Raw genomic sequence first — 26,275 nt, 5'->3', positions numbered from 1 at the left:
TTGATCGAGTTTGTCTTTCATTGACAATTCTATTTATTACCTGTGCCCATATGCTGTATTTCTTTGAGAAAAAGTTAGTATTTTGTTTGATTTTAAAAAAGATTATGGCTAAATGCATACTTTTTAAAAAAATATACTGGTTTGAGCAACTAGTTAGAATGTTAGTCATTCAGTTAACCAGCCTTGATAGCATACAATACCATTTATTTAAATAAAGGGAGAGGGGCTTTAGCTGAGCAGTAAAGCGCTTGGCTTCTGCACTGGGGTCTCAGGTTCGAATCTGGTGAAAAGGATTTTTAATTTCATGATCTTTGGGCGCCTCTGAGTCCACCCAGCTCTAATGGGTACCTGACATTAGTTGAGGAAAAGTAAAGGTGGTTGGTTGTTGTGCTGGCCACATGATACCCTAGTTAACCGTGGGCTACAGAAACAGATGACCTTTGCAACATCTGCCCCATAGATCTCAAGGTCAGAAATAGGAACTTAAACTTGAAAAAAAATAAAGGGACCTGTAATGCAACTGAAAAATCTCTTGGACTTGAAACTGAAATTTCCTTTGATCCTCCAAGGATGTACACAGAGATGGATCACAAGCAATAAACACAGCCTCTTTCCAGCTAATGCTCATGGATTTTAGGTATTCTTCTAAGAAGGTGCATCACTATGTTGATGGCGATGGCCCTGTTTTCATTTTTTCTCTTTTTGGCCTACATGTTATGGCTGTCTTTAGGAAACGAGCTTCCACTTGTCCAAGGATGTGTTTGGCTAATCTTATATGACGTTTGGTCACCACTTCATTTATGGAGGAGTGCCTTTGTAATAGAAGATTTCTTTATTGGTGACATAACCTCGGTAACTGGTATGCTATTCCTAGAATATTTCTAGACCATTGGCCTCTTTTTGACCTTTATTGATGTTTTCCAAGTCTCGCAAGCGTATTGAGGAGGTGGATCATGGACTCCAGGCTTATTGACTTGTTAAGCCTTGACCTTTCTTCACTAGCCAAATATGAGGAAAAGCTGGAGCCCAAGCACTCAGGTGAGACCTTCATGTTTTTACATTGTGCAACAACAATGGGAGCACTGCTAGTAGAAATGCTGTGAATTCTGTATTATTCTTTTCCTTGCATTTTCCATTCAATTTTCTTATTCATTTGATAACTCCATGTAGGCATATATTGGGGGTGGGGTGGTTAAGCGCTTGGCTTCCAAACCTGGGTTTGAATCTCGATGAAGACTAGGATTTTGAATTTTAGGGTGCCCCTGAGTCCATCCAACTCTAATGGGTATATGTTGCTTCTTTTTCTATTAAATTCATTTTTAAAGTGTAATTAATTCAATATAGATAACAAAATTATATCTAATACTATACATACTCTCAGTGCTTTTAACTACAAATAAATTAATAATAAATGTTAAAAAATGTGCCGGTACGCCGTACCGGTGCATACCGTAACAAAAGAAAGCATTGCATACTCTCATTAAATGACTCACTCAAAAGTAATCCTTCAATATACAGTGGAGGGAGCACAAAGAAGGGGTATCCAAAGAAAAGATGATTGGACAATGTAAAAGAATTGATAGGCTTCTCTCTTGATAATAAATGATGATGTGATCTTTTTGATATTTAAATAAAATGTGATATCACTCTTTGTGAATTGAAGTGTGAAATTACAGCTCAAAGGAATAATTATCATATTAAGTTATTCACATTTGTTACTATGACAAAATTGTGAGTGTGATATAAGAATTATGAAAAATAAACTTACAATCCTTGCTGGGTTATGAAATATGCTACTATTTAGATTAGACTTTAGAAAATAATAATAGTAATAATAATAATCTTTATTATCAATAATGAAATTTGTCTTACAATTTGTGATTCACTCAAAAAGTTATATATGCAATTTTTATATCAGAATTTTGTTTAATGATTTGATTGTAACTAACACTAAAGGAAGACATTTTTCTTAGGTATCATAATCTTTGTTGCAGAAAAATTTAATTTATTGTCTAAGATAGTACGAAGGTATTTAAAATTTTTCACTATTTCAATGTTCTCTTCAGCTACAGAGACAATGTAATTTTCCTTCTTTCCCTAAAAATTGATTATTATTTCTTTGGTTTTTACTCTGTCTTTCTATCTGCATGGTAAAAAGTTTGTGCACATTATTTATCCCACTTCCCATTCTCGGATCAAGTTATAACTTTGCACAATTATTCATTGGCAAAGACAACATGAAGCGATAAAACAAAATAACAATTGGTCAAGTAATTACTGGTAATTAATTTTTGTGCTTGATACCAACAAGAAAAATTAATCCTTAGGTATTCAGGGATATTGCTAAATATGTATGTGTAGTCCCCTTACATAATTGTACTAATTTTTTCTCCCACACCCATTCTTGGATCAAGCTGAAACTATAAACAATTATTTATTGTACCTAACAAAACATGAATCAATTAACAAATTAAGCTATTAGTCAATTAATAATTGGCAAAAAAAATCATTTGCTTCATATTGAATAAGGAAAATAACTTCTACATTATTGAAAGATGTTGTAAGTGGGGAGTTCTTAGATACGATTTGTTTCTGTTTTGTTTTTTGTTTTGTTTTTTTTTTCAAAAAGGATTTGCTATTATTCTCTTGTTTTTTTACATTTAGATTTTGTATTAAAAACTATCTATTATATTTGAAAAGTCTAAAAAAAATTTTTTTTAGCCTAAAACATTGGAACTAAGGTATGACTATTAATCTGAATAATGATGCCTAGAAAATCTAAATGAATTTAAAATTATTTCGTCTGTCTTCTTCATTACAATTTTCATAATAGTAGACATAGCAGACCACTTCTATCTATGTAGTAGAGTCGTAGACTATGAGTAGACTAATACTAATAGCCGTTCTTACTTACTTGGAGCTATTTTAGGAATTAAAAACCTGACGAAGAAAAGAAACGACATTGACAATTTAAATAACAAACCTTGAGTTTCATAACTTATCAAGTGGCCTGCGGCGTTTTATTACACACTCGATGCTCCAGGGTAATATATATTATTAATATAGGAAATGCAGTCTTGGTAGTCAGCAAGCATTTAATTTTCATCATTGTCCATCTATTTTTCTTTTCTAAATTAAATCAATACTCCTCGAGGAGTTGGAGGGGTTACTTTTAGTTTCAAGTTTGCAGTTCAGTCAGGTACCGCAAAATGACATGGCATATTTTATTGTTACATATACTGATCTACTAGTGACTCGTCTCTACTAGTTTTGATGTATCTATATTGAATGTATAAAGTGTATAGATCTATTCTAGGAATTCTATAATAGTATTCTAGTTTTCTAGATGGTAGAATTTAGATTAGTAGTAACATAGATTTAGTACATTATTATTATATAGATTCTAATACGAGGCTGAGAGTAGAGGCAGATTTCTTTTTTCATGTTATCTAAGAATTTTGTATATCTGTCTGAAAACACTCGAATGACTAGATCTATCTATCTACTATACTCTACAATGCTATAGATTTAGTTTAATTATAGTATGAAGGGCTTTGGACATTGTGGTCCTTTGAAAGAGAAGGCTATGACTAAAAGTCACTTATTTACCAGACAAAGGTGTCAAGCACAATGACTACTGTATTTTTGCACATTTATACCTTGCATATATGCATATAATCAGCACTTGCATATATATCCTGCACAAATTGCAAAATAATATTTAAATCATACAACCATCACCCTTATATACCCTGTATGTGCAAAGCATGACTTGCCATAAACTGCCAGTATATAAAGTTGTTGCTCATCAGAATTCTGTCCCGCGAGATACTATCGTGCTCCATTTATTGTTCTAATATGTGCAAAACACGTTTAAAATACGAGCCTATGGTTGTATCTGTAGTATGTTGTTTAAATGGAAAGTCATTGACCTTGTTATCTGATAGTAGTGGAAGCTTTTTATAAGGAGATAGATGTTCGTAAAGCTTTCCAATATACATTTCACAACCACACAGCAAACCAATGGAGGTATAAAGACCCACCAGCTTGTCCATAGTTATGCTATATTTATGAGTAAAATTTATTTGTAAAAAACTTGTATAACCCACGGTTATATGTGTGAAAATGAGGTAAAAATTATTTTTGTTTTACTAACCAATGTAAGTTGCTTTGAACTTGACGAGCTTAGTAATACCCCTAAACTGAAGAATTTTGGAAGGCCACTTCCAGAAAGATTCAAATTAAAACTCCTTGGTTTGGAAAGAAAGTACCTACCATTCAACCACCACATCTTAATCAAATGTCAATTCTCATAGATAGATTGAAACATTTGATAATTCTTGCTATTGAGCGTGGTCTATTTAGGAAATAGAATTTTTATGATATACTGTATGACTTCGCTACACGCAAGGCTCATAAATTTAATTCTGTACTTAGTAAAGAATGAATAAAATGCAAAGACAAATTTATTTTCTAATACAAACTCTTAATTTTCACTTATTATCCGTATCCCTACCCAAACTTGGCCCCGTGAAATCTGTTTCCCATAGGGCCCCACAATGGTAAAGTCTGACCCTGCTATTTAGTGATGGGTGAATACATAGTAGATTACTTGTTCTCTTTCCATGACTTCTTGGTCACCGTGGTTTTAAGTCCGCCCTGCTATTTAGTGACAGGTGAATACTACTTATTTTCCCCCCCCCCCCCCCCCCGTTTTTTTTTTTTCGCCTCTAAAATTATGTGGGGTAACTGACTTGCAGAAATAAAAGAGTGATCTTTCCATTACTTGGTGTCCAAACTCTTGAGCCATGAAGAGAATTATATATATATAATTATTAATTTTTATTTATAGAACTGTAAAAAATGTTGTTCTGCAAAAATGGGACCGACCTCTCCAGCGCATGGATTGACAAAGGAATCAATCGTTGTTTTTATGAAACAGTAACATCTGTTATTGTCTTTGGTTTTGTGTTCCTCACTGGCATCCTACAGTGTGTGATGTATAGTAAATATGCCATTCTTGTTGATAAAAGAAACATCTCTAACTCAAGAGGATACACTATGCAAGTAAGTAATTTTTACATACATCATAAAATCAAGATTAACAGATTGTATCTGGATTTGAACTCATAAACTTCGACTCAGCATTTTAGCACTTCACCACTCTGCCACTGAAACCTACATGTGTAGTTGATAAACTAAAGTAACCCTGAAATATTCCCACATGTCAATCAATCTTTTAATATCTGGCCCAGGAGAGATCTGAATGGAGGGATGTGTTGAAGCATACCCTCCATGGGCTGTAGTGCCACTGGAATGGATGGATGGATGGCTTTTATGTTAGAAATATTAATCTGTTATTTCCACCTATTTCAATGAGGAAGCAACATTGCAGAGCTTATCAAAATATTTTGCCTTGTCTTTAAATTAATGAAAAACTTGAAAGTTGTGTGTCACGGTCAAATGATCTTTAATACTTGAGTAAAAGGTGTCATTCTATCACGATCAAAAGATTTCTACTGGATATTAAACAATCTACACAGTATGAGAATCGGCTCGAGACTGGGGAATTATTTCAATTTCTTTTCAGCTCATTGGATAGCCACACCTCTTGCAGTCCTCCTTCCAATCAAAACCACGATATTTAATCTTTAGGTAACATCTCTAACCAATCAGAAATTCTCTATCATACAATGGGTGCATGGTCGGGAATTCCAGAGAAAACCCCGGCTAATTAGGTCTGCTGGGTCTGCAGCTCGACCTCGACCCGAGCTATATTTTAAATAATTAAATGAAATAAAATAATTAAAATGTCTGACAAATGATATGTGACATTGTGTAACTTTTGTGTATTTTTTCGTTCTCCTTAGAAAGTGTTCACAGTCTTGCTTATGTTAGAGGCTCTGGCACATATGATTCTCTCTGACGTTTATTTGAGAGGCAGATCACTGTTGGGCTACCAGGTAAGTTTGGTCTGGCACAATTAAAATGCACAACTACTTTATTAGTAGCTAAAGGTAAAAAAAAAAAAAAAGAAAAATTGAAAACATGCGACTGATATCTGTTAACTTTATACAAAATTTTGAACTAAAAATAGGAATTAAGGTTTAATTGGAAAAAAAAAGAAAAAGCATTGTCAGAATCAGTACTGAGATAATAGTAATGTGTTGACTCAGGAAGGTCTAAGGGCATTAATCTTAAAGAATTTTGGTGAATACTCATAATAATTGAATTTGGTACTGATAATCTATAGCTGTTATCCTTAGAGGTAGAATCCACAATTCTTTTATACTTGAAACTCTAGAAAAAAAAATTATCTAAAATTAAAATATTAAACACTTATGGACTTGTGTAAGTTTGGGGTAATGAGTATGATGAATAGGCTAAAGCCTTTTAATCCTAATAATCTCTAATCTACTAATTATTTTATTAGTAAACTAGTTTTGTTTTTCTATCCAAGTGATAGTGTATACATTTATATTATCAAGTTATTACTTAAGCTCTTTAAAGCACCAATACACTGGATATTAAGGTTAATAGCAATATTCTTAAATAAAGCTAAAGAGTCAGTTTTCATTTTATAATAGTTTAAGTGTTTTCTTGGAAGGTTTGATTGGGTCTCCTTGTTTGTTTGTTTAACAAGAACAAGTCATCATTGCTGGATCGTATTTTGCATTAGGCCAGAGAAATTCAAATAGCAACTGTTTTTAACTGCAAAGTTAATCATCCCTATCATTTATGCTTTATTAAGTCTAGGAACTCTAATGCTAAGTTGCTGAAGACCAGTCATTAGAAGTTCATTTATTTTATCAGTGAAAATTATGAAAAGATTCATTATTGTCTAGATAAAATTTGACAATGTTATGGAAATTTATAGGCTTTAAAATGTTATTGATTAAATTTCTTAATGATCTGTTTTAAAACTTTGATTGAAAAGAATATGCATTCTTTTTTGTCATCTTTTCTTTAAAAAATTTTGACAAATATTTGGTAAACTTTTTTTTGAGCATAAATCCCAAAACATTTTTTTTTCACGTAATAATTTCTTTGATTAATTTTTGTTGAACTTAAAAATCCAAGCAAATTAACTTTCATTCAGCCCAGTCAGTGTCAGGAGATTGCCTGGTTGGATAAACTAGTTACTTTGTTTTAGTTGTTTCAAAGTATAATTATACTTCTTCATAATTGTTTTATTACATTTTTTTTTTGTCAATTTATATACTGATTTGTAGGTTCTAGTTGCATGCGCAATAATCTCTGCCTACATTGTGTCTTGGTGGTTATTGGCCATGGAGAAACGCAGCATGCTGCCCACATTGCCCACCAGAGGACAGGGCATCGTCCTCCTGCTGTTTTATGTGCTGGTCTTCATCAGAGAGACGCTCATGTTTTTGTCCTGGAATAGTCCTGAATGGTGGTGGCAGCTAGATGGGTAAGTCTATTTTTAAGCTGAGCAATAAGCTCAAACCTCTGTATATAATGCTATCATCCCTAAAAAAAAGTGGTGTGGTCTGCATTCAATGTGGCAAAATATGTAATTCACAGTCTGCATAGCCACCTAAAGTGCTGCACTCTTCTTTATTTTTTTACTCTAAAGAAGAGCTTCCATATGAACCACATACCTATAATTGAGAAAAATAATGGTAATTTTGTTAATTATTATAAATAAATAAATTCATTTAAAAAAAACATGGTTGCATCTATAAATATAAATAAAGGAAAATGTTTTTTTATTCATGATCATTTCTCTTTTCAGACCCTCTGATCAACTAGAGCTTGCATTTTTCATTTTAAGATATTTCCTTATCACCAGTTTGTTAATTCTGGGGTTTATAGGACCAAGTGTTCGCAGAACAGGGTACAACACTATAACAGACCAAGAGGTCAGTTGATGTGAAGCATTATACTTCAGAGTTCTTAAAAAGGTTTTGTGGAAATAAAATGTAAACGTCCATTAAGTAAATTTCCTTGAAAAGTTCTGCAATATATGAGAAAAAAAGGTATTTGGGGCGAAGGCTTAGGTAAAGTGGTTACCTGGCTTGGCTAAATAAAAGTGTTGCTCCCACTCCTAATAAGGGCCGGTCCTAGGCCACTGCAACCTATGGGGGCGCAGTGGGCCCTGCACTTTCATAGGCCTATTTCATAGGCCTGGGCTAATTTTAGGTGTATATAATTAAATTAAACCATAGGCCTCCTGAATTTCCACTGGGTCATGAAAATCTCCTGAAGTCTGAAAAATAGACAAATATGTCATATTGGGATGTCATTCAATTACTTGATGTCAACAATTCACGAAGATAGATTGAACAATTTGGCAATACTTGCTATTGCTTTTGAGAAAGATCTATGTAGGAAACAGAATTTTGAAGATAAACTGTATGACTTCGCTACAAGTAAGACTCATAAAGTAAAGTTAATTTGATCATGATTTTGTACTTAGTAAAGAATGAATATAAAGCAAAGACAGATTGAAAAATTTGGCAATACTTGCTATTGCTTTTGAGCATGATCTATGTAGGAAACAGAATTTTGAAGATAAACTGTATGACTTCGCTACAAGTAAGACTCATAAAGTAAAGCTAATTTGGTCATGATTTTGTACTTAGTAAAGAATGAATATATAAAGCAAAGACAGATTTATTTTCTGGCGTCCCCCCCCCCCCCCCCCTCCGGTTTGCATAGGGTCCCGCAATAGTTAGGGCTGGCCCTGCTCCTAATCACCTCCTCCCAAAATATTGTTAAACATGCAAAAAAATCTAGCTTATGTCAATATTCTAAAAAAAAATTGCTTAAAAAACTATATAATTTTCTACTTCAGTGGACTTACCTGGAGCAGAATACAAATTCTTTGAAAGTATAACTTATTACTGCCCAGTTGTTGTTTTTTTTTTGTTTTTTTTTTGGGAGGGGGGGGGGTTTGGAATTGCCCTTTTGTGATTTATAATTCATTTAGATAGAATGGATCTATTTTATTGTGTGATATACTATTCATTTAGACAGCATGGATCTATTATATTGTGTGATTTAATTTTCATGTTTTTAGTCAGCTAACTCTCAGAATGTGTCTACTTGGCGCAATGTTCTTGTCAAGATGAAAATGATGCTGCCGTACGTTTGGCCCAAGGGCAATCTTCTACTCCAGGTGACTGTAGGCATCTGCATAATTCTTCTAGCTGTTGGAAGAGCTGTTAATGTTTTTGTTCCAATTTATAGCAAATTAATAGGTAAGTTACTAAGACACTGATCAAAGGTAAATTGTTTTAAGTTGTTTTTTATTCATAGACAGTGACTGCACTTTTCTCATTCATTTATCTAAAAAAATTATTGCTTAAATGAAAATGTTATTTTTGATCAAGTGAATTAATTGAGAAATTGTGTTCATTTTAGAGTCAAACCAAAATTTCCATTTATTTGGTCGAATAAAACCATCTTATCTTAAAATATCAGTACCTTTTTTTTTTTACTTAGAAATTTAATATTTTATAAGCTAGTTTATAAACAGAACTGTTTCAAGCTGTCTCCAGCATTAACCTTTGAACTTGAGGCCACCTTCCTTTAGTTCTTCTTCTGTTGGCCCATTGTTCTTTCTTGTTTTTTCGTGCCTTGTGCATCTCAATACTATTTGCTTCATTCTGACTACTTATGCCAGTCATCTTCATCTTCTGCTAGTGATTACTACTGTGGCTAGTAGATTTTCTATTCTCTTTAGTTCTAGTTGATCAATAATTATTTGACTTTGTTGCAGTTAACAGTTTGGCTTATGATCCCAGCAAACCAGGTGAAGTGATGGAGTATCGATGGGACTATATATTGATCTTTATTACCTTAATCTTTCTGAAAGGTGGAGGCACAGGTAAGTCAGCCTTTCCATCGCCCATTGTTCATGAACCTAGCTGTAGTTAGAAGTTGGTTTCCATAGTAAATTGTAGTAGATTGTTGTAAATGAAATGTTGACAGGGGTAGGGTAGATTTGTGCCTGAACTACCAACAGATGTTACACAGGCCAGGCTACTGCTAGTTAAGTTGTCAAGCACAAAAGACAAGGGCCAACCCTTCAGGAAATTACTGGTTAGAGCACTCCATGCGCTAGTAGATTTTCTGTGAGATGAATGTGATCATCTACAAAGTACTGTCAACAAGTTCATGGTGTTTGATCGTTTTCCAGAATCTCTCAGAGACCCTATATTAAGAGAGGCCAGTTGAACAGAAGACAGTTGACTTCAGTATCAGTTCATCAAAACAATACAGTGTTTATACAGTCTGTTTTTTGCACTACCATTTGTACAGTATTATGTGTTTTTTTTCACGCATTTAATAAAAGACCACACATATTATGTTAAAGTTGTCAAGTTCTTGAGTTAGTTGTCTCATGTTGTCCAATGTTAGCAGAGAGCAGGTTATGATTAGCCATGAATTTTGTTTTTACAAATACATTTATTTAAAAATTCATTTTAAAAAATAGTTTTTATTTGAAGCACTAAACTAAGGCCTTTCTTTTTTGAATTCTAGGAACATCTGGACTGTTGAATGATACCAGAAGTTTATTGTGGATCAAAGTGCAACAGTATACAACACAGGCCATCCAGATCAAACTCTTCTCACATTTACATGGGTAAGCCACTCAATACAAGCCACTCAATACAAGCCTCTCAATACAAGTCTCTCAATACAAGCCACTCAATACAAGCCTCTCAATACAAGTCTCTCAATACAAGCCTCTCAATACAAGCCACTCAATACAAGATGCTCAATACAAGCCACTCAATACAAGCCACTCTATATGAGCCACACAATACAAGCCACTCAATACAAGCCACTCAATATACAAGCCATTCAATATACAAGCCACTCAATACAAGCCACTGAGGTAATCTGTTTCATCATTTTTTTTTCACATCTCACACAGACCATTTAGGAGATAATCTCTTGTCGTATTGACATGTTATGAAAATGTATTAATTTTGTTGTGCAACTGTTCTCTCTCCAGTTTATCCCTGCGCTGGCATCTTGGACGCAAAACTGGTGAAGTGTTGAGAGTTGTTGACAGAGGGACAAATAGTATTAACAGTCTGCTGAGGTACAGCGAATTTCTAGACATAACCTTATGTTGCTGGTTGATTTTTAACCATTTATTTCTTACTTTACTAAATGGTACTTATTAAATTACTGTGAGTCAGTATAACAGATTTTTTTTACTGGTGCATTATGGAACATTATAACATTAATTATTTAACATTCATTGTTGATTATACAGTTTGCATTTTGTTTTGTTTGTATTATAAGCTTCGGGCAATCCTTCAGAGATAAAGATTTTAATATCCTAATACCAATCTCTGCGGGATGGCAAGGGATAGCAGTAAGCAGGCTCCGAGATCAAAACCATCATACAAAATTCTGAAGCTTCCACTTTACAACTGGTCCATCAGTTGTATGACCACTAAGTGTTTAGAGTTTTTATGGTGGTCTAGATGTTGTAGTGAATAAATTACTTTTTTTTTCCTAATTTATTGACTCAAAATTTTGTTCTTAGTTTATAAATAAGGTTCTTCTGTCTCGATAATGAATGTGCCCAAATGAATCACTGGTTTCGTTTATTCCTTGATTCCAGGCAGGATTTGGTGTGACTGAACAAACCAATTCTTGAGTGCACAGTTTGACACAGTTCATGCTTGTGCACCTACAATATTGATTTTGAATAGTGTTTAATGTAATTTTTGTTGAATCTTTTATTTTCAGTTACCTGGTGTTCCAGATTTTTCCAACTATAGCAGACATCATTATAGCCATTGTGTATTTTATAACATTTTTCAACTACCTTTTCGGACTAATAGTCTTTATTAGCATGGCGTTATATCTAGGTCAGTGATAGTTCTTACTTTATACTGATAACATTTTTAGTTTTGATGTGGGTAAAAACTTAGCTGAATAAATTATCATAGCTTTAGATATTATTGACACCTCAATGTGGGTTTATTGTTTTACTACTGTAATTTCTTTTTTTCTTGAGTGGGGGGGAAGTGTTTAATAATTTCTCTATATATAAATTCTTTTATTGATTAAAAAGCTGCGACTATAATTGTAACCGAATGGAGGACAAAGTTCAGAAGATTAATGAACCAGAAAGACAACGAGGCCAATGCCAAAGCCGTTGACTCACTGCTGAATTTCGAGACAGTTAAATATTATGAAGCCTCTGATTGGGAGACTGAACGGTATCGGAAAGCTATCCTTGAATATCAGGTGAGATTTGAATTTGGTCAATCAATGTAGGAAATGAATATTAAACTATTGTAGATAATGAAGTTGACAAGGATAAAGCTGTAAATTTCAAAATTAACAATTTAAAATGTTAACACAATCATTTTAAAGAGCACATTAGAGTCATCCATCCATCCCAGTGGAAGGCCCTGGCCTGCTCTAGCACATCTTTCCATTTTGGTCAATCCTGTGCTTTACGTCTCCATGCCCAGACTGTTGTAGATCTGCCTCTACATCATCAAGCCATCGTACTCATGGTCTGCCTTAAGGGCTCCTGCCTTTTGGTTTTTAGCCAGTGGACAATCTTTGCTCCTCTGTTCTCTGGCATTCTTTCAAGTCAAAATACTTAAACATTGAAAGCTTTGATTAACTCTTTCTCTCCTAAATGACGATTCCAATGTTGATTTGATCCCCATTAAACTAAATTGGTTTTTGATTTAAAAACTTTAAATTTGTGTTGTGTTCTCCTATAATTCAATACCAAATATAACATATTCTGATAATAAACAAAAAAGTTATTGAAGTTAAATCATAACAGGATAGTGAAATACAAATGAGCAAAATGATTAATACTATGAAAACGAGGAAAATAATTACGGAGAGAAAGAGTTAAAAGGATTATATTGTATTCCTTAACATTTGTTGTTGTTTTTTTGTTTAAAAATATTTTTACTTTACTCCAAACTTTCCTGTTGCTCATTATCAGGTGGCAGAATGGCATTCCAATGCTTCTCTCAGTTTATTAAACTCAGTACAGAATCTTATCAATACAGTCGGCTTGGCTGCTGGATCCTTGTTGTGTGCTTGGGCTGTAGTGCATGGAGTCAATGACCTGCACCTGACAGTGGGAGACTATGTTCTGTTTGGTACATACATTACCCAGCTATATGTACCATTGAACTGGCTTGGCACCTATTACAGGTAATGTAGTACATTAATTAAACATAGGATGTGATGACTCTGAGCAGTGTAGTGTAAGTTATGAGCCTGATGTTTTTTATTTTCATTAAATTCTGTTGTAGGCATAGATGGCAGCGTAGACTATCTTTACTTTTATCTAACTATATTTTTTTTAAATAGTCGGAGATATTGTAGGATGTCTATGGGGCATTGTGGATGAGTGGCAAAGTGCTTGGCTTACAAACCATAGGGTCTCAAGTTTGAACCCTGGTGAAGACCAGGATTTTTAAATTTTCTGTTGTTTTTTTTTGTGGATGCCCCTAAGTCTACCCAACTCTAATGGGTATTTGGCATACATCAGGGAAGTAAAGCCATTGGGTTGTTGTGCTGGCCATATGACACCCTTGTAAACCATAGGCCATTAAACAAGTTCATCTACCTCCATAAATCACAAAGTCATTCGCTGAATGTTTTTATACAGGTTATCTTTGGCATCACAGTTGAATTAATGTTTGTTTTTATCTATTGGTACGCTACAGTTTTTCAATGTCATTTAAAATTATGCTTTTCCAATCCCACAGAATGATTCAACAATCTTTTATTGATATGGAAAATATGTTTGAACTTTTAGGAGAACAAAAGGAGGTAACTCAACATTAATTATATTGTTTTTTGGTTTTTAGCGTTTTTATCGTCCATTTAAATATTTATTTGTGCAAAATAATTATTCATTCGCCTTTTTCTACTATTGTTGGGCGAAATTAATAGAATGATGTCCTCTTAATTGCTTGAAAACCTTTATTTCAATGCAATCTTGTTTTAGTATTCTAAATAATGGTTATCACTTAATCGTATTTGTTTTTCAGCATTAAGTAGTAACAACATACAGATAGACTATTTTAAGTAACTTAGCCTGTTTCTTATGTTAGCTAAAGCTATTCAGCTGCAGATAGTTAGTAAGTTAGTAGTTTTGAAAAAATGTGTTGGGAACATTCTAGCAGTAAAAAATTCATTCAATATCTCAGTATGTATTAATATTGTAAGTAAAGTAAAGTTCCCCTTTCAGACCTTGAGATCTATGGGACAGATGATGTGAAGGTCATCTGTTTCTATGGCCCATGTTTAATGAGGGTGTCATACGGCCAGCACAACGACCAACCGCCTTTACTTTTCCTCGACTAATGTCAGGTACCCATTAGAGCTGGGTGGACTCGAAGGCGCCCAAAGATCCAGAAATTTAAACTCCCAGTCTTGACCAGGATTCGAACCCAGGTTCAGAAGCCAAGCGCTTTACTGCTCAGCCACAGCGCCTCTAATAGTATTGTAGTGAGATTTTAGGTTTTTAGTATTTATTGTTATGGTGTCTTATGGTGGTGTCTTTATGCTTAAGATTTTCTGAGTGTTCTCTTTGTGTTGTCATTAGTTGAACTGTCTTGTGACTATGTCTACATCTTTAACATTTTATTTCAATGACTAGATTAAAGATGTTCCTGGTGCCAAAGATATCTCTTTACACGGAGCACAAATACAGTTTAAAAATGTTTGTTTCAGTTATGAACCCAGGTAAAAATAAATTTTCAAATTTTTAAAATGACATTATAACCATAATATGAATTTAAAATATCTTTTCAGTTAGAATCATAACTGTTATGTTTACTGGAAATTAATATTTAGGCTAGAGTTATATATATATATATATATAATCCAGATTTTTTATTTCAGTAGTGCTTCCTTTTTTTTTTTCCCCATATAATTTCACTTGATATTTTCTTCACAGCAAAGCTATTTTGAAGAACATTTCTTTTACTGTGCCAGCTGGTCACACCTATGCTCTTGTAAGTTGTTTACTCAAATATGAAAACATTTTGTTTAGTTAATATTTTAGAATTGTTTTTTATTAGTTTAACTTAAGATTTATTGTTTATGTTGGTCTTATTTTCTATTATATAAAACTGTTTATGTATTGGTTGCATTTGAAGCAGTCAGTATACTTCAACACTACATCCCTACTTAAATATTGTGCTTAATCACTTTCACGTTTCATTTAACTCTGGGAGTTCAGGATTAATATAACAAACAACATTAACCATAGTGTAACAATTCACTAATCAGGCTCTCTGCAAACACTGCACAACATAAACACCATAAACAGCTCAAGAATTTGATGATTCAGGCTACAAAATACAGTGATACTTTAATAACTAATAAATCCTCAGCCAATACTATACAATCAGCAACACTATGCACTGACTACAAATGTTTCACTAAAGATAAATGTAATGCTGTACTAAACTCTATTAGTCTCTCTGTCTCATCCAAGACTTTTACTGCTTCACTCTTCACAGTACCGGCCTGTATTAAACTGTCATTCAAGGCCTGTCATTAAATCACAGAAAATGCCAGTCCCTTCTACATGACCTATGACCATATTATGGGTAATATTAACGTGGATAATTCATGCCATTACTTCCAGTAGGTCCATGTGTAGAGACGTGCTCTAGGTGACTCCTAGTGTACGCGCAATAGTGACATTTATTCAAAGCGAGAATGTAGCTTAGATATAGATATATAGACAGTTGAGGCTAGGCTTTCATAGGAGCAACATCTTTATTATAGTGACTGAGACTAGACAGTTCCTGTTCTGAATTAAACATTTATATTTGATCTATGCCTGTTGATTTACTTTATTGTATATGTCTCTAAAAAAAATCAGAGTAATAATACACGGACAGAAACAATCAATCAATCTTTTGATCAGCACAAACTCTACAGACCCAGATTAGGCATCTTACATAATGCCTTTACACTGATCAGAAAGTCATAAGCACACCTAATTTCATTACCATTTTAATTAACAATGTTGGTATACTTGAGTTAATCCCTTTTTTTTATACTGTTCTCTGATTGATCACAAAGCTCCTTCACCAAATTGCTCATTTGGTCATAAAAATATTATTCACATAAACTTTATTGAACGCTGTCTTCTGCTTGGCCTACGCTGTCTTCTGCTTGGCCTACGCTGTCTTCTGCTTGGCCTACGTAATGTTTATTTTCTACTGACCTCTGGTTGTTAACTAACTTATGTACACTGTCCTTCAGGTTGGTCACACTGGCTGTGGAAAAAGTACTATTGTGCGTTTACTTTTCCGATTCTATGATGTTAATTCTGGAACCATATTGATAGATGGACAAGATATTTCACAGGTCAGTAAATTTAATGAATATTCTGTTCATTAAAATGTGAATACTTTTAAATTAAATTGATGTTGATGTTAACATTGTAGAATAATCACGATTTCATTCTAATAGATAACTCAAAAGTCTCTGCGTAAGAGCATAGGAGTAGTGCCACAAGACACAGTGTTATTTAATAGTGATATAAGGTGAGTCATCAGATTTATTAAACGGGGATATAAAGAAAGACAACTCTGTTAGTCAATTGTGATATAAGCTGAGACAACTGTGGATAGTATTTCAGTTTCCAACTCTGACATTTGTCTAAGCATTACTGAAATCTCTATTTCTTTACCCTATCAATTAGTTTCAATGTGTCAGTTTATTAAGTTTGTAAACAGCAAAAAGATTATTTCTCCTACTGTTTTTAATTGAATATAATTATCACTCATTAGTGAAAACAGTGTCTATAAATCTAAAGATAAAAGAACATTATCTTGTCTTATCATATCTTTGATACTATGAGGAACTTTTTTGGTATTACTTTTCAAAAGTTATCCTTCTGGCTTATGGTTTCTATCTCAACGCAATCTTGTCTAAAGAATGGTATCTATGTGTTTTATGAGTACATGGCCAAGTACTTCCATCTTCTGCATTCTAAATTTTTTTTTGTACCACTCAATTGAATTATAGCAGTAAAAAATTCAGTATCTCAGGACTTTAACATTAGGTTTTACATGTCTAGTCAGTGTCCACTCATTTGTCTCACTTGGTTTGTCCAGGTACAACATACGTTATGGTAAAATTACAGCTACGGATACTGAGGTTGAAGATGCTGCTAGGGCTGCAGAGATACACGACAGGATATTAACCTTCCCCAAAAGTAAGTTTATACACTAATTTATCAAGCTCTACTTAGTGTTTACTTAGTCAAACTATACTTCAATGATATCTATCAAATGCTTTTTTTGTGTGTGTGTGTGGCTGAGAGGTCAGAACTACTTGACTATGGCTTGGCCACCTAACAAGGGAGCTTGAGTTCAAATCCTGACTGGGGCAGAGTTGTATTTGCTGAGCAGCTAAAGGCAGCTCAGAAACCTTCTCCCAGATACCCTCCCCCCACCTGTCCACAAAAGAGATTTAACCATAGCAGACTGAGCATGCTATAAGCTTGAAAGATGCCCTATATAAAAACCAATTGTAAAAAAATTAAAATGCTAATTACCCTCTCATGTTAATGTTGGTTGCTTTGTATTTTCTTTTTGTAGAGTATGAGACTGTGGTTGGAGAGAGAGGTCTAAAGTTGAGTGGTGGCGAGAAGCAGCGTGTGGCTATCGCAAGAACTCTACTAAAAGCACCTGCCATTGTTCTTCTCGATGAAGTTAGTTTTTTTTCGAACATATCATACATGTTTTGGTCAAGGGCTGAAAAACAAATATTTACTGCAGCAGGGATGAACCATTGTATAGAAAATATATGCAAACCTGCCAGACCAAACAAAGACAAAAAAATTCCTTTTCTGCCTCAATAAAGAATAACATCGGACAGAAAAGTTAACTTAAGCCTATTTTTGTGTTAATTGTTTGTCTTTTTGTTTGTTTTGTAGTGGATGAAGGTCTCATGGCCCAAACATTCTTTGCTTTACTTGGTCCGGCAGGGTTACATATATGCATGTTAATTGTTCTTTTGTCAAGATATACTGCGGTATATTTAATATATTTTTCTTATTTTATCTTTACAATATTATTATAAATCAACAATTGTTTTATTTAGTTTTTTTTTTATATAATAGTGTATAATCTCAATGGATTTAAATTGCTATCATTTTGAATGATAATTTAATGAAATTACTTTTCAAGGCAACATCAGCTTTGGATACTAAAACGGAACGCAGTATCCAGTCCTCTCTGGCACGAGTGTGCGAGAACAGAACGACTATAATTGTCGCTCACAGACTGTCCACCATAATACATTCTCACCAGATCATTGTCTTGGATGAGGGAGAAATCAAAGAGATGGGGACGTAAGTCAATTATTTCTTTTAACAAAATGGAAGTGCCGCTTTTGTGACATATTTGTTTGAATTATACAGACGTCAGAAGATGAGATTGACAGAGTAGTTATCATGGTTCTCACACACAAAAATTTGCTTTTTAAAAAATAATACAGCTCAGCTGATATTTTTGTAATTTATAAGATCAGCTCATCAATATGTGTCCCATTATATTTTAAGTAAAATAATTATTTGTCTTTTCTTGTTAGGCGTCAACCATTCAACCATGCTGTTACATTTGCTGTCAGTGGTCTAAAAATAACATTCTTTTAAAATATAATTCAGTTGAACCCTATTAGTATGTAACTTTTTATTCAGACACATGGCAATAATGCTGCAAATGTATGTTTTGACACGCAATTCTCACTTCTTCTCATGTACTTCTTGTTGTGTTAAGCGGTGATAGGTTCTATATTATTTTTCTGTGATTACTATTAGACTTGCCGTAGTTTGTAGTGTTGAAGTTTTGTTACATCTTGTATGGTGGTGAAAAAATTATCAAACGTAAGCATAAAACGTTATCTCTTCCAGAAAACTGGGAAATGATTAAGAGGTCTTATCGTGGTGAATCTCACTCTGCAATTATTTTCATTTATGGCATCTTACAACCTACCATTTATGAGATTATGAACAATAGGTAGAAAATAGAACATTTTTGTGAAATCCATTGAAGACCACATCAAGAGAAGAACACTTTAATCAATTGTTTATTTTACACTATTGAAAGTCTAGGAGAAGATCTTATGAGTGTACATCATAAATATAATTTTTATGACATATAGGGCTAAATACTTTGAAGTACAGCTAACCTTAGGTAATCCAACATTTTTGGTAATCCGGCACACCCAGGTTCCCATAACAGTTGGACTATTACAAGTCAACTGTACATGCAAAACAATCTGAGTTTATTGGCTTTTATTAATTGCATTGCAATGGGGTTTTTTTCTTCAATTTTTTTTTGTGATTGAAAATCACAAGGTATTTATATGATTTTTTTTGTATATAGACATCAGGATTTGCTGGACATGGATGGTGTGTATGCAGAGATGTGGAGGCAGCAGTTAGTCAAACAAGGCCAGGAGACTGAGAATAACACATCTGGCAATGGAACTACAACTGCAGATAACTCTTGAAAGAATCACTTAATCATTAGAGTTATTGACTTTATACCCAAGTTTCTGAATTCGGTTTGTTGACTAGAAATGAATTTTTTTTTTTAAATACTGAATTTTTATTGTGTGAGTAATAGTTTCATAAAGCTTCTTCACATATTTATTATTTATTTAAGGTATATTTGCTTGATTGGCAAATACTGCATTAGTTTGTTTCGGAAGTCGCATGCTGTTTTTGAATTGAATCAGGGAATGATTTTGCCATTGAAAAAGTGTATGGACGGAAGGAGATTGAAATTTATTTGTCCTTATTATTTTTTGGGCGTGTAAAATATTTTTTTAGATTTGTTGATATCAGTAAATTCAAATATTATCATTACTTGAAATGTAATATATAAGAATGATCTTGTCAGTATGTGTTCATAACTGACTGTACACATAAAAAAAAATTGTTGTTATGAGTCCACATGTTTAAAGTCCATTAAATATATTAGATCACAGTTTATTCATTCAATTATACTAATGGCACATCAGTGAGTGTATCTTGATAAAGCCACTTATTCTGAAGCTACTCTCTAGATCAGCATTTATGTGGTTGAGGAAAAGTGTGTCCCTACTCTCACACTGCGTCAAGATGAAAACTGTGCACCTTGCTTTTGAGACTTCCTGCTTCTAAGTTAATTTTAAATCACTTCTGTTCACCAGGAACATTAATTTCATTAGAGTTTTTGTTAAATAATAATAATAATAATAATCTTTATTGTCCATTAGGAAATTTGTCTTTCAATTTGTGCATTACACCAAACAAAACAATGTAACAATAGAAAAACAAAATGTACATTCACACCTGACTCACTCATAATTTACATTTACAAAGCTGTCTATTATTAAATCCTCAGCTTTTGTTTTTATGTTACTACTTGAACTGGTTATGTTTCTCTGTATCTCGACTGATGGGATTCCATTATTGTGCAACTTGGACCTGTATCGCACTATTTACCTTTCAGCTTTGGCATGATGTTCTGAGAAAAGAAAGTTCATCACTCTTTTTGAATTACAATAGCTTAAGATATTGTTGAGATTTGTGAGTTATCTCAACAAAAAAAACTTCCACACCGTTCTAACAGAACATTTTCAACATATTCGTAAAGAAAATAAAACCAACACACAAATAAAACTCACTGACAGGATTGAGTTTTCCTTATTTTTTTCATGAGTGATTTTTTTTTTTTAATAAAATTGTTGTAATGTTTATGGTACAAAATAGCACAAAATGAAAAGTTTTTTTTTTGTTTTGAATTTAACTGACACTTAAAATTATATGTTCAACTTTTTAATCACAATTTTTTTTTTAAATTTAACTAATTTACTTTTCTGACTGATATTTGACGTTTTGATATATTTCCAGAAATAAATTAAAAACATGTCAACCCTTAAGTTTAAAACAACTTCTAAATAAAACTCATCAAAACTGTAGAGAATCAAAAGGAAAAAAGAAGCGTGGTCCATTTCTTCACACAATACATTTTGCAGCTGATGAATTTAATTTCTAATGTTTAGTTTGATTGGTGAAGTTCTTGTGCAACTCATTTTTAGCATTGGGTGAATTAACACGTGACGAATTTTTTAGATGAATGAACTTTAATTCAACTTCTTTATAACCTCTAGGTCTTAAGGATAAACTTTATATCTGCATGTATAAATAAATTATTTTAAGCACAAACAATTGATCTTTTTAAGAAATAAATATGCATTTCAAGTGAGCATTCAGTGAGAACCAAAATCATTTTTAGTTCTTATCTCTGTCTCTCAAATGTAATAATCAGAATGAGGTTTTGACAGTTACTCCTGAATAGTTTTATTCATTTAAAAATAGAAATGTATAAAACTCAACATTGTACACAATTAGTTACATGTTTAGACTTGTTTATAATGACTGTTAATGCTTTTAAGTACTGTATATGTGTTTGCTGTTTTATTCGAAATTGTAGACATATTGAAACAGGTCTGTAATCCTTTATGCTGAGATAAAAAAAAATGAACATGATTATTATAAAAGTATTGTAATGGACTAGTTCAATGAGACAATCTCAAACCACTTAGATTGTTCGTATTTTATTTGTTTATGTATTTGTTGTTGAATGAGACTTAGACCAAGCATATTGAATCCCTATTGATATTTTGAGATTGATGATTTCTTCTGTAATTAGATGTGGAATAAAATCCATGTGACTGTCAAAACCTTTTTTTTTTATTTGAACAGTATTAGCATTTTAAGAGGACCTGTGCAGACTTAGTGGAAGATATAAATTATGTTATGGCAGTCTGATACTAAAGCCAATGTTCTTGTCTGTTGGCATTTGTCTGCTAATCTTATGTTCTTGTCTGTTGACATTTCTCTGCTTATCTTATGTTCTTGTCTGTTGGCATTTGTCTGTTAATCTTGTGTTCTTATCTCTTAGCATTTATATGCTAATCTTATGTTGTTGGCTTTTGACATTTCTCTTATTTTATGTTCTTGGTTGTTCTTATCTGTTGACATGTCTTTGCTAATCTTATGTTATTGGTTGTTTTTGTCTGATAGTCTTATGTTCAAAATTTGTGTCAGTAAGTCCAGCCAGTCACACATACTAGATGACCTAATATTTCATCTACACACTTCGAGTATGGTCATGAAATGAAATGGACATTGTTTTACAGGTAAACCCTAAAATATATGTTAAGCTCATTTTGTTAGTGATTTTAGAGATACTTGCACAATAAATATTATCAATAGGGATTTTGGATACTCTCAAACCTGAATGTTTTCATGTCTGTCTCTTGTTCATTCTCTCTGTCAAACTGTCCTGTAGGACTTTAAATCAGGACAAAGCATGATTCCACGTCTTTTGCCGTCTTGAGTAAAATTAAAATTTCCCAGTGCCGGATTTATAGGCCTGGAGGACTTATAACTACGAATAAGCATTTCTCTAATTATTTTCCGATGTAAAGAAACAATATTTTTTTCCGTCAAGTCTTTCAAAAATGTATTATCAACAAATAAAATTATTTTAGCAAACAATAATAATAATTTGATAAAATCAAATGCACTCTATTAAAAACTAACAGCGTCAACGATTCCCTGCTACAAGCGGATATTTCGAAACCACTACAGTGTGTCAAATGAGACATTTAAAAAGTATAGTCGGTTAAAAATGCGAGACAGAAATGTCGAAAAAGAACGTAAAAGTGTCTGACCCGTCGAAAGTTGTTGTTTTTTTTGTTTAATTACATTACCTCTATTCAATTCGTAACTTCGTGGAAACTTGTAAAACCTGGGTGGGTGGACCCGATCTAAAAAAACGGCTTAACTATTTTCATACAAGCAGTTCATTGTAGGCCTATATCGCTGATAAAAAAAAATAATAACTAGCTGGCTGTCCACACCTGTAAAACTATAATTTGGCTAAGGAAAGAGAAAATAATTAGCTTAACGGACTGGACTTCGTGTATTTCAGCATTCCTTGAAAAGTTGAGTAAATTATAAAGGAAGTAGCGTTATTGTCTTGTTCAAAAAGTGTTTTTAATTTTTTTTTTTTCATCTCATGTGGGTCCCAGGGGCGGTAGTGGGACCTGACCTAAGCTGGCATGTGATACCAACAGACTTGCTTGGAAGTGCAGGCTGGGGGTAGGCTACTACCATTGTTCTCTACCCGGGACCTGACCTAAGCTGGCATGTGATACCAACAGACTTGCTTGGAAGTGCAGGCTGGGGGTAGGTTACTACTATTGTTCTCTACCCGGGACCTGACCTAAGCTGGCATGTGATACCAACAGACTTGCTTGGAAGTGCAGGCTGGGGGTAGGCTACAATTGTTCTCTACACGGGCTGCAAGCATCAACTGAAGTTGATGGGATCGACAAAGGGGCGTCCTTCAATGTCCATTCCTCTTGTTCTCGGGTCTCGCTTGTTACAGTTAGCTGTGATTTTTTTATTTGATTTTTTTTTTGTCGCTTAGAAAATATGGGTTGTTTTTTGTTTTTTTTACAAAATCGTGTGCATTAACAACATCAACAGAACTCCTGGCGCCTAAACGGCCATTTCCAAAACGTCGCTTGCCGCTTGAAAAGTTTGACAGAGTTTTCATCTACCTGGAGCTTGTGTTTCCGAACTAGTTCGCGGTAGAGATTGTAGCACCCTTAAGAGCTCCTTCAAGGAGTGCGATATCGACATTCACGGCTGGGAAGCACTAGCTCTCGATCGCTTCTCCTTGCGTGAAGCTGTGAGTGTCGGAGTCACGAGATACGAAGCAAGGAGAGTGGCCAGGGCGAAAGAGCGCCGAGCCAACAAAAAGCTGAGAGAAGAAGCAGGCCTAATTAAAAACTGGTTATTAATTATTTCGTTGGATAGCAACAAGGGAAATTAATCCATAAGTATTCACAGATATCGCTAAATATGTAGGGTTTGGTCCCCTTAAATTATTGCACTCGTTATTTCTCCCACCCCTATTCTCCATTAAGTTGAAACTTTAAACAATTATTTATTGTACCTAACAAAACATGAATAAATTAACAAATTAGTCAAATAATTAGGCCCTAATAATGCCTGCGCTAGATGTGGAAAAATATGTTGGTCGCAGCTGGGGCTGCGTAGCCACAGGAAATATTGCATTCCTCAAAGACAAGCCTTATTATTATTATTTGTAATTAATTAATTTGCTTGATATCGAATAATGGAAATACATTCTACATTATTGAAATATATATGTGTAGGCCTAAGTGCGGAGATCTTCCCCTTAGATAAGCTTTTTTGTTGTTGTTTTTTAAAGTATTTTTATGTTTTGTTCATTTTTTATTTTTATTTTTATTTTTTTATTATTATTTTTTGTTTCGTTTGTTTGTGTGCAATGAGTTTGTTTGTTTGTTTTTTTTTTGTTTCTCGGCCTACTTTTTGTTGTTTAATAATAAGTCAATACGCTTTCCAGGAAAATACTAGATAAAACACGTCGACCTTAAAATCTTATTTTTTTGTAAGGATTGTTATCATTTATTGGTCTACTCCTGCGTGATTTTGGTGGATCTGTTATCGGTCATCACTCCACTACCCCAACTCAAGCGCGTTTCCAAAAACAGTAGCATGGATGGGGATAGATAAGGACCTAATTATTAGCGCCGAAAAAAATAAATAATAATCACAGCTTTTATATTGCGCTACTTTCATGCTTATAGCATTCTCAGAGCGCTATGATCCAATCTCATTTGTGGACCGGTTGGGGGAGGGGATGGTATCTGGGAGAAGGTTTTCCGTGCTGCCTTTAGGTGCTCATTGCAGTAAACACAACTCTGCTCGAGTCGGGTGTCGAACCTCAAGCCCCCTTCATAGGTATAATAGCCATAAAGTTACGTCCAGTCGTGCTTAGCCTCTCGACCACGAATTACACAATGCAAACTGCGTGGCCGCTTAGAGCCTGACCCTAAAAATGCTTATTAAACATAAACAAGAAAAACATTAAAAAGGCTTTTTTTTTTAAGTCGATACATCCTTTATACAGCATACAGAGTGATTGTTTTTCTCTTAATAATTATTTAATGTTAAATAAAAAAATGAAACATTTTTTAACCCACCCAACCCCGAGAAAGAATCCTGGTTAAGCGAATGTTATAGATTTACAACACTTTAAAGATACGAAGATGATTACGTCATACGCGTGTGCCCAGGTCAATCTAGTCACGAATGTTAATTAATGACTTAAATTCTGCCAAGTCACTGGTTTTCCTGGCTAGCTCAGACAACCCATTCCATTCTTCACTACGGAAGAAGGAGCATTTGTACAAATTTGTCCTAGAGTATATGGAACTAGATCTAGCTCTATTCCAACTTCAAACGCTTTAATGTAACAAATTTTAAGGCAAAATTACCAAAGCATCACTTTCAAAAGTTAAGATATGTCAGCATGAAATTTACAGGACCTTCTTCTTACTTCAAAATTTTATATGCTTATGATTAGTGTATTGGTTAAGGTCATTTTGTTAATGTAAGAGGGTTTAAAGGCTTCTGAAAAATCTTGCACAGGATCTCCACTTACTTAAATCCGGCCCTGTAGGCCTTACGTGCTACCTATTTTTATTTTTTAATCTCCACCCACCCCCCCCTCTCTCTCTCTCTCACACACACACACCAAATTTATCATCTGGTGAAGTTGCGGCTGATTTAAAACGTCTTTGAAAAGGTTTACCAGAAGTTCGGCTTAGTAGGACATAATGTCCTCTTTGTGATATTGTCCTCCATGAGTGGTCTGTTTAAGTTTTCACTCTCTGTTTAGGGATTTTAGGCCTAGATCAATATAGATGGATAGTTGGGTGTGTTTTACTCTAAGTTCTCGCCCACACATGTACTTTGAGTTGGTGAAGAGAACGTAGTCGCTACTCTTACAATCTATGAATGTTTTCCTTTCTTTGTGTCCATGCGGACAAGTCAGTACAAGCTCTCAGTCGTATATAGGTCTGTGATTTAAGTATCTATTCGGTGTTTGTTTGTAAAAAAATGTTTTACATGTTTCGGATGTTCCTTCAGAGTTGAAACCTCTCGCAGGATGACGGGGGATGGGCAGTGTTTGAACCAGGGATTATCGATAAATCTAAACATCAGGCCAGAGCGCAAACCGCACGGTCAGGAAGCCATCCGGTGTGCTTGACGGTGTTTGAATAAATAAATATATCTGTTTCAATTAAAAGGGAGGGGGAGAGAGAGAAGGCATTAAATATAGAAAGTGTAAATAAAGCAACCACTACAAGCATT

At 33.9% G+C, this 26,275-nt stretch overlaps 1 protein-coding gene across 3 annotated transcripts; it reads left to right on the top strand.

Annotated features, from left to right (window-relative positions):
- The first annotated feature begins 2,683 nt into the window (after nt 1–2,683).
- On the top strand, nt 2,684–21,738 carry LOC106052752 (ATP-binding cassette sub-family B member 6-like). 3 transcript variants are annotated; one of them, XM_056017134.1, is made up of 21 exons: nt 2,684–2,741; nt 4,853–5,067; nt 5,871–5,963; nt 7,233–7,432; nt 7,757–7,883; nt 9,044–9,224; nt 9,746–9,853; nt 10,510–10,612; nt 10,988–11,077; nt 11,737–11,858; nt 12,065–12,240; nt 12,965–13,179; nt 13,740–13,803; nt 14,636–14,721; nt 14,936–14,993; nt 16,258–16,362; nt 16,468–16,541; nt 17,115–17,215; nt 17,601–17,713; nt 18,192–18,355; nt 19,392–21,738. In XM_056017134.1, exons 2-21 carry the CDS (start codon nt 4,864–4,866, stop codon nt 19,516–19,518), a joined length of 2,511 nt encoding a protein of 836 aa, XP_055873109.1. In that variant the 5' UTR covers nt 2,684–2,741; nt 4,853–4,863; the 3' UTR covers nt 19,519–21,738. The 3 variants fall into 3 exon arrangements, with proteins under 3 accessions (XP_055873109.1, XP_055873036.1, XP_055873184.1); XM_056017061.1 differs by lacking the exon at nt 2,684–2,741 and adding an exon at nt 2,905–3,044; XM_056017209.1 differs by lacking the exon at nt 2,684–2,741 and adding an exon at nt 3,329–3,349.
- Nucleotides 21,739–26,275: the final 4,537 nt, after the last annotated feature.

Source organism: Biomphalaria glabrata, chromosome 1 (genome assembly GCF_947242115.1).
Source record: "Biomphalaria glabrata chromosome 1, xgBioGlab47.1, whole genome shotgun sequence".
NCBI classification, from domain to species: Eukaryota; Metazoa; Mollusca; class Gastropoda; family Planorbidae; genus Biomphalaria; species Biomphalaria glabrata.
The sequence above is the reverse complement of the archived record's forward strand: the minus strand, read 5'-3'. Positions and strand labels throughout refer to the sequence as shown.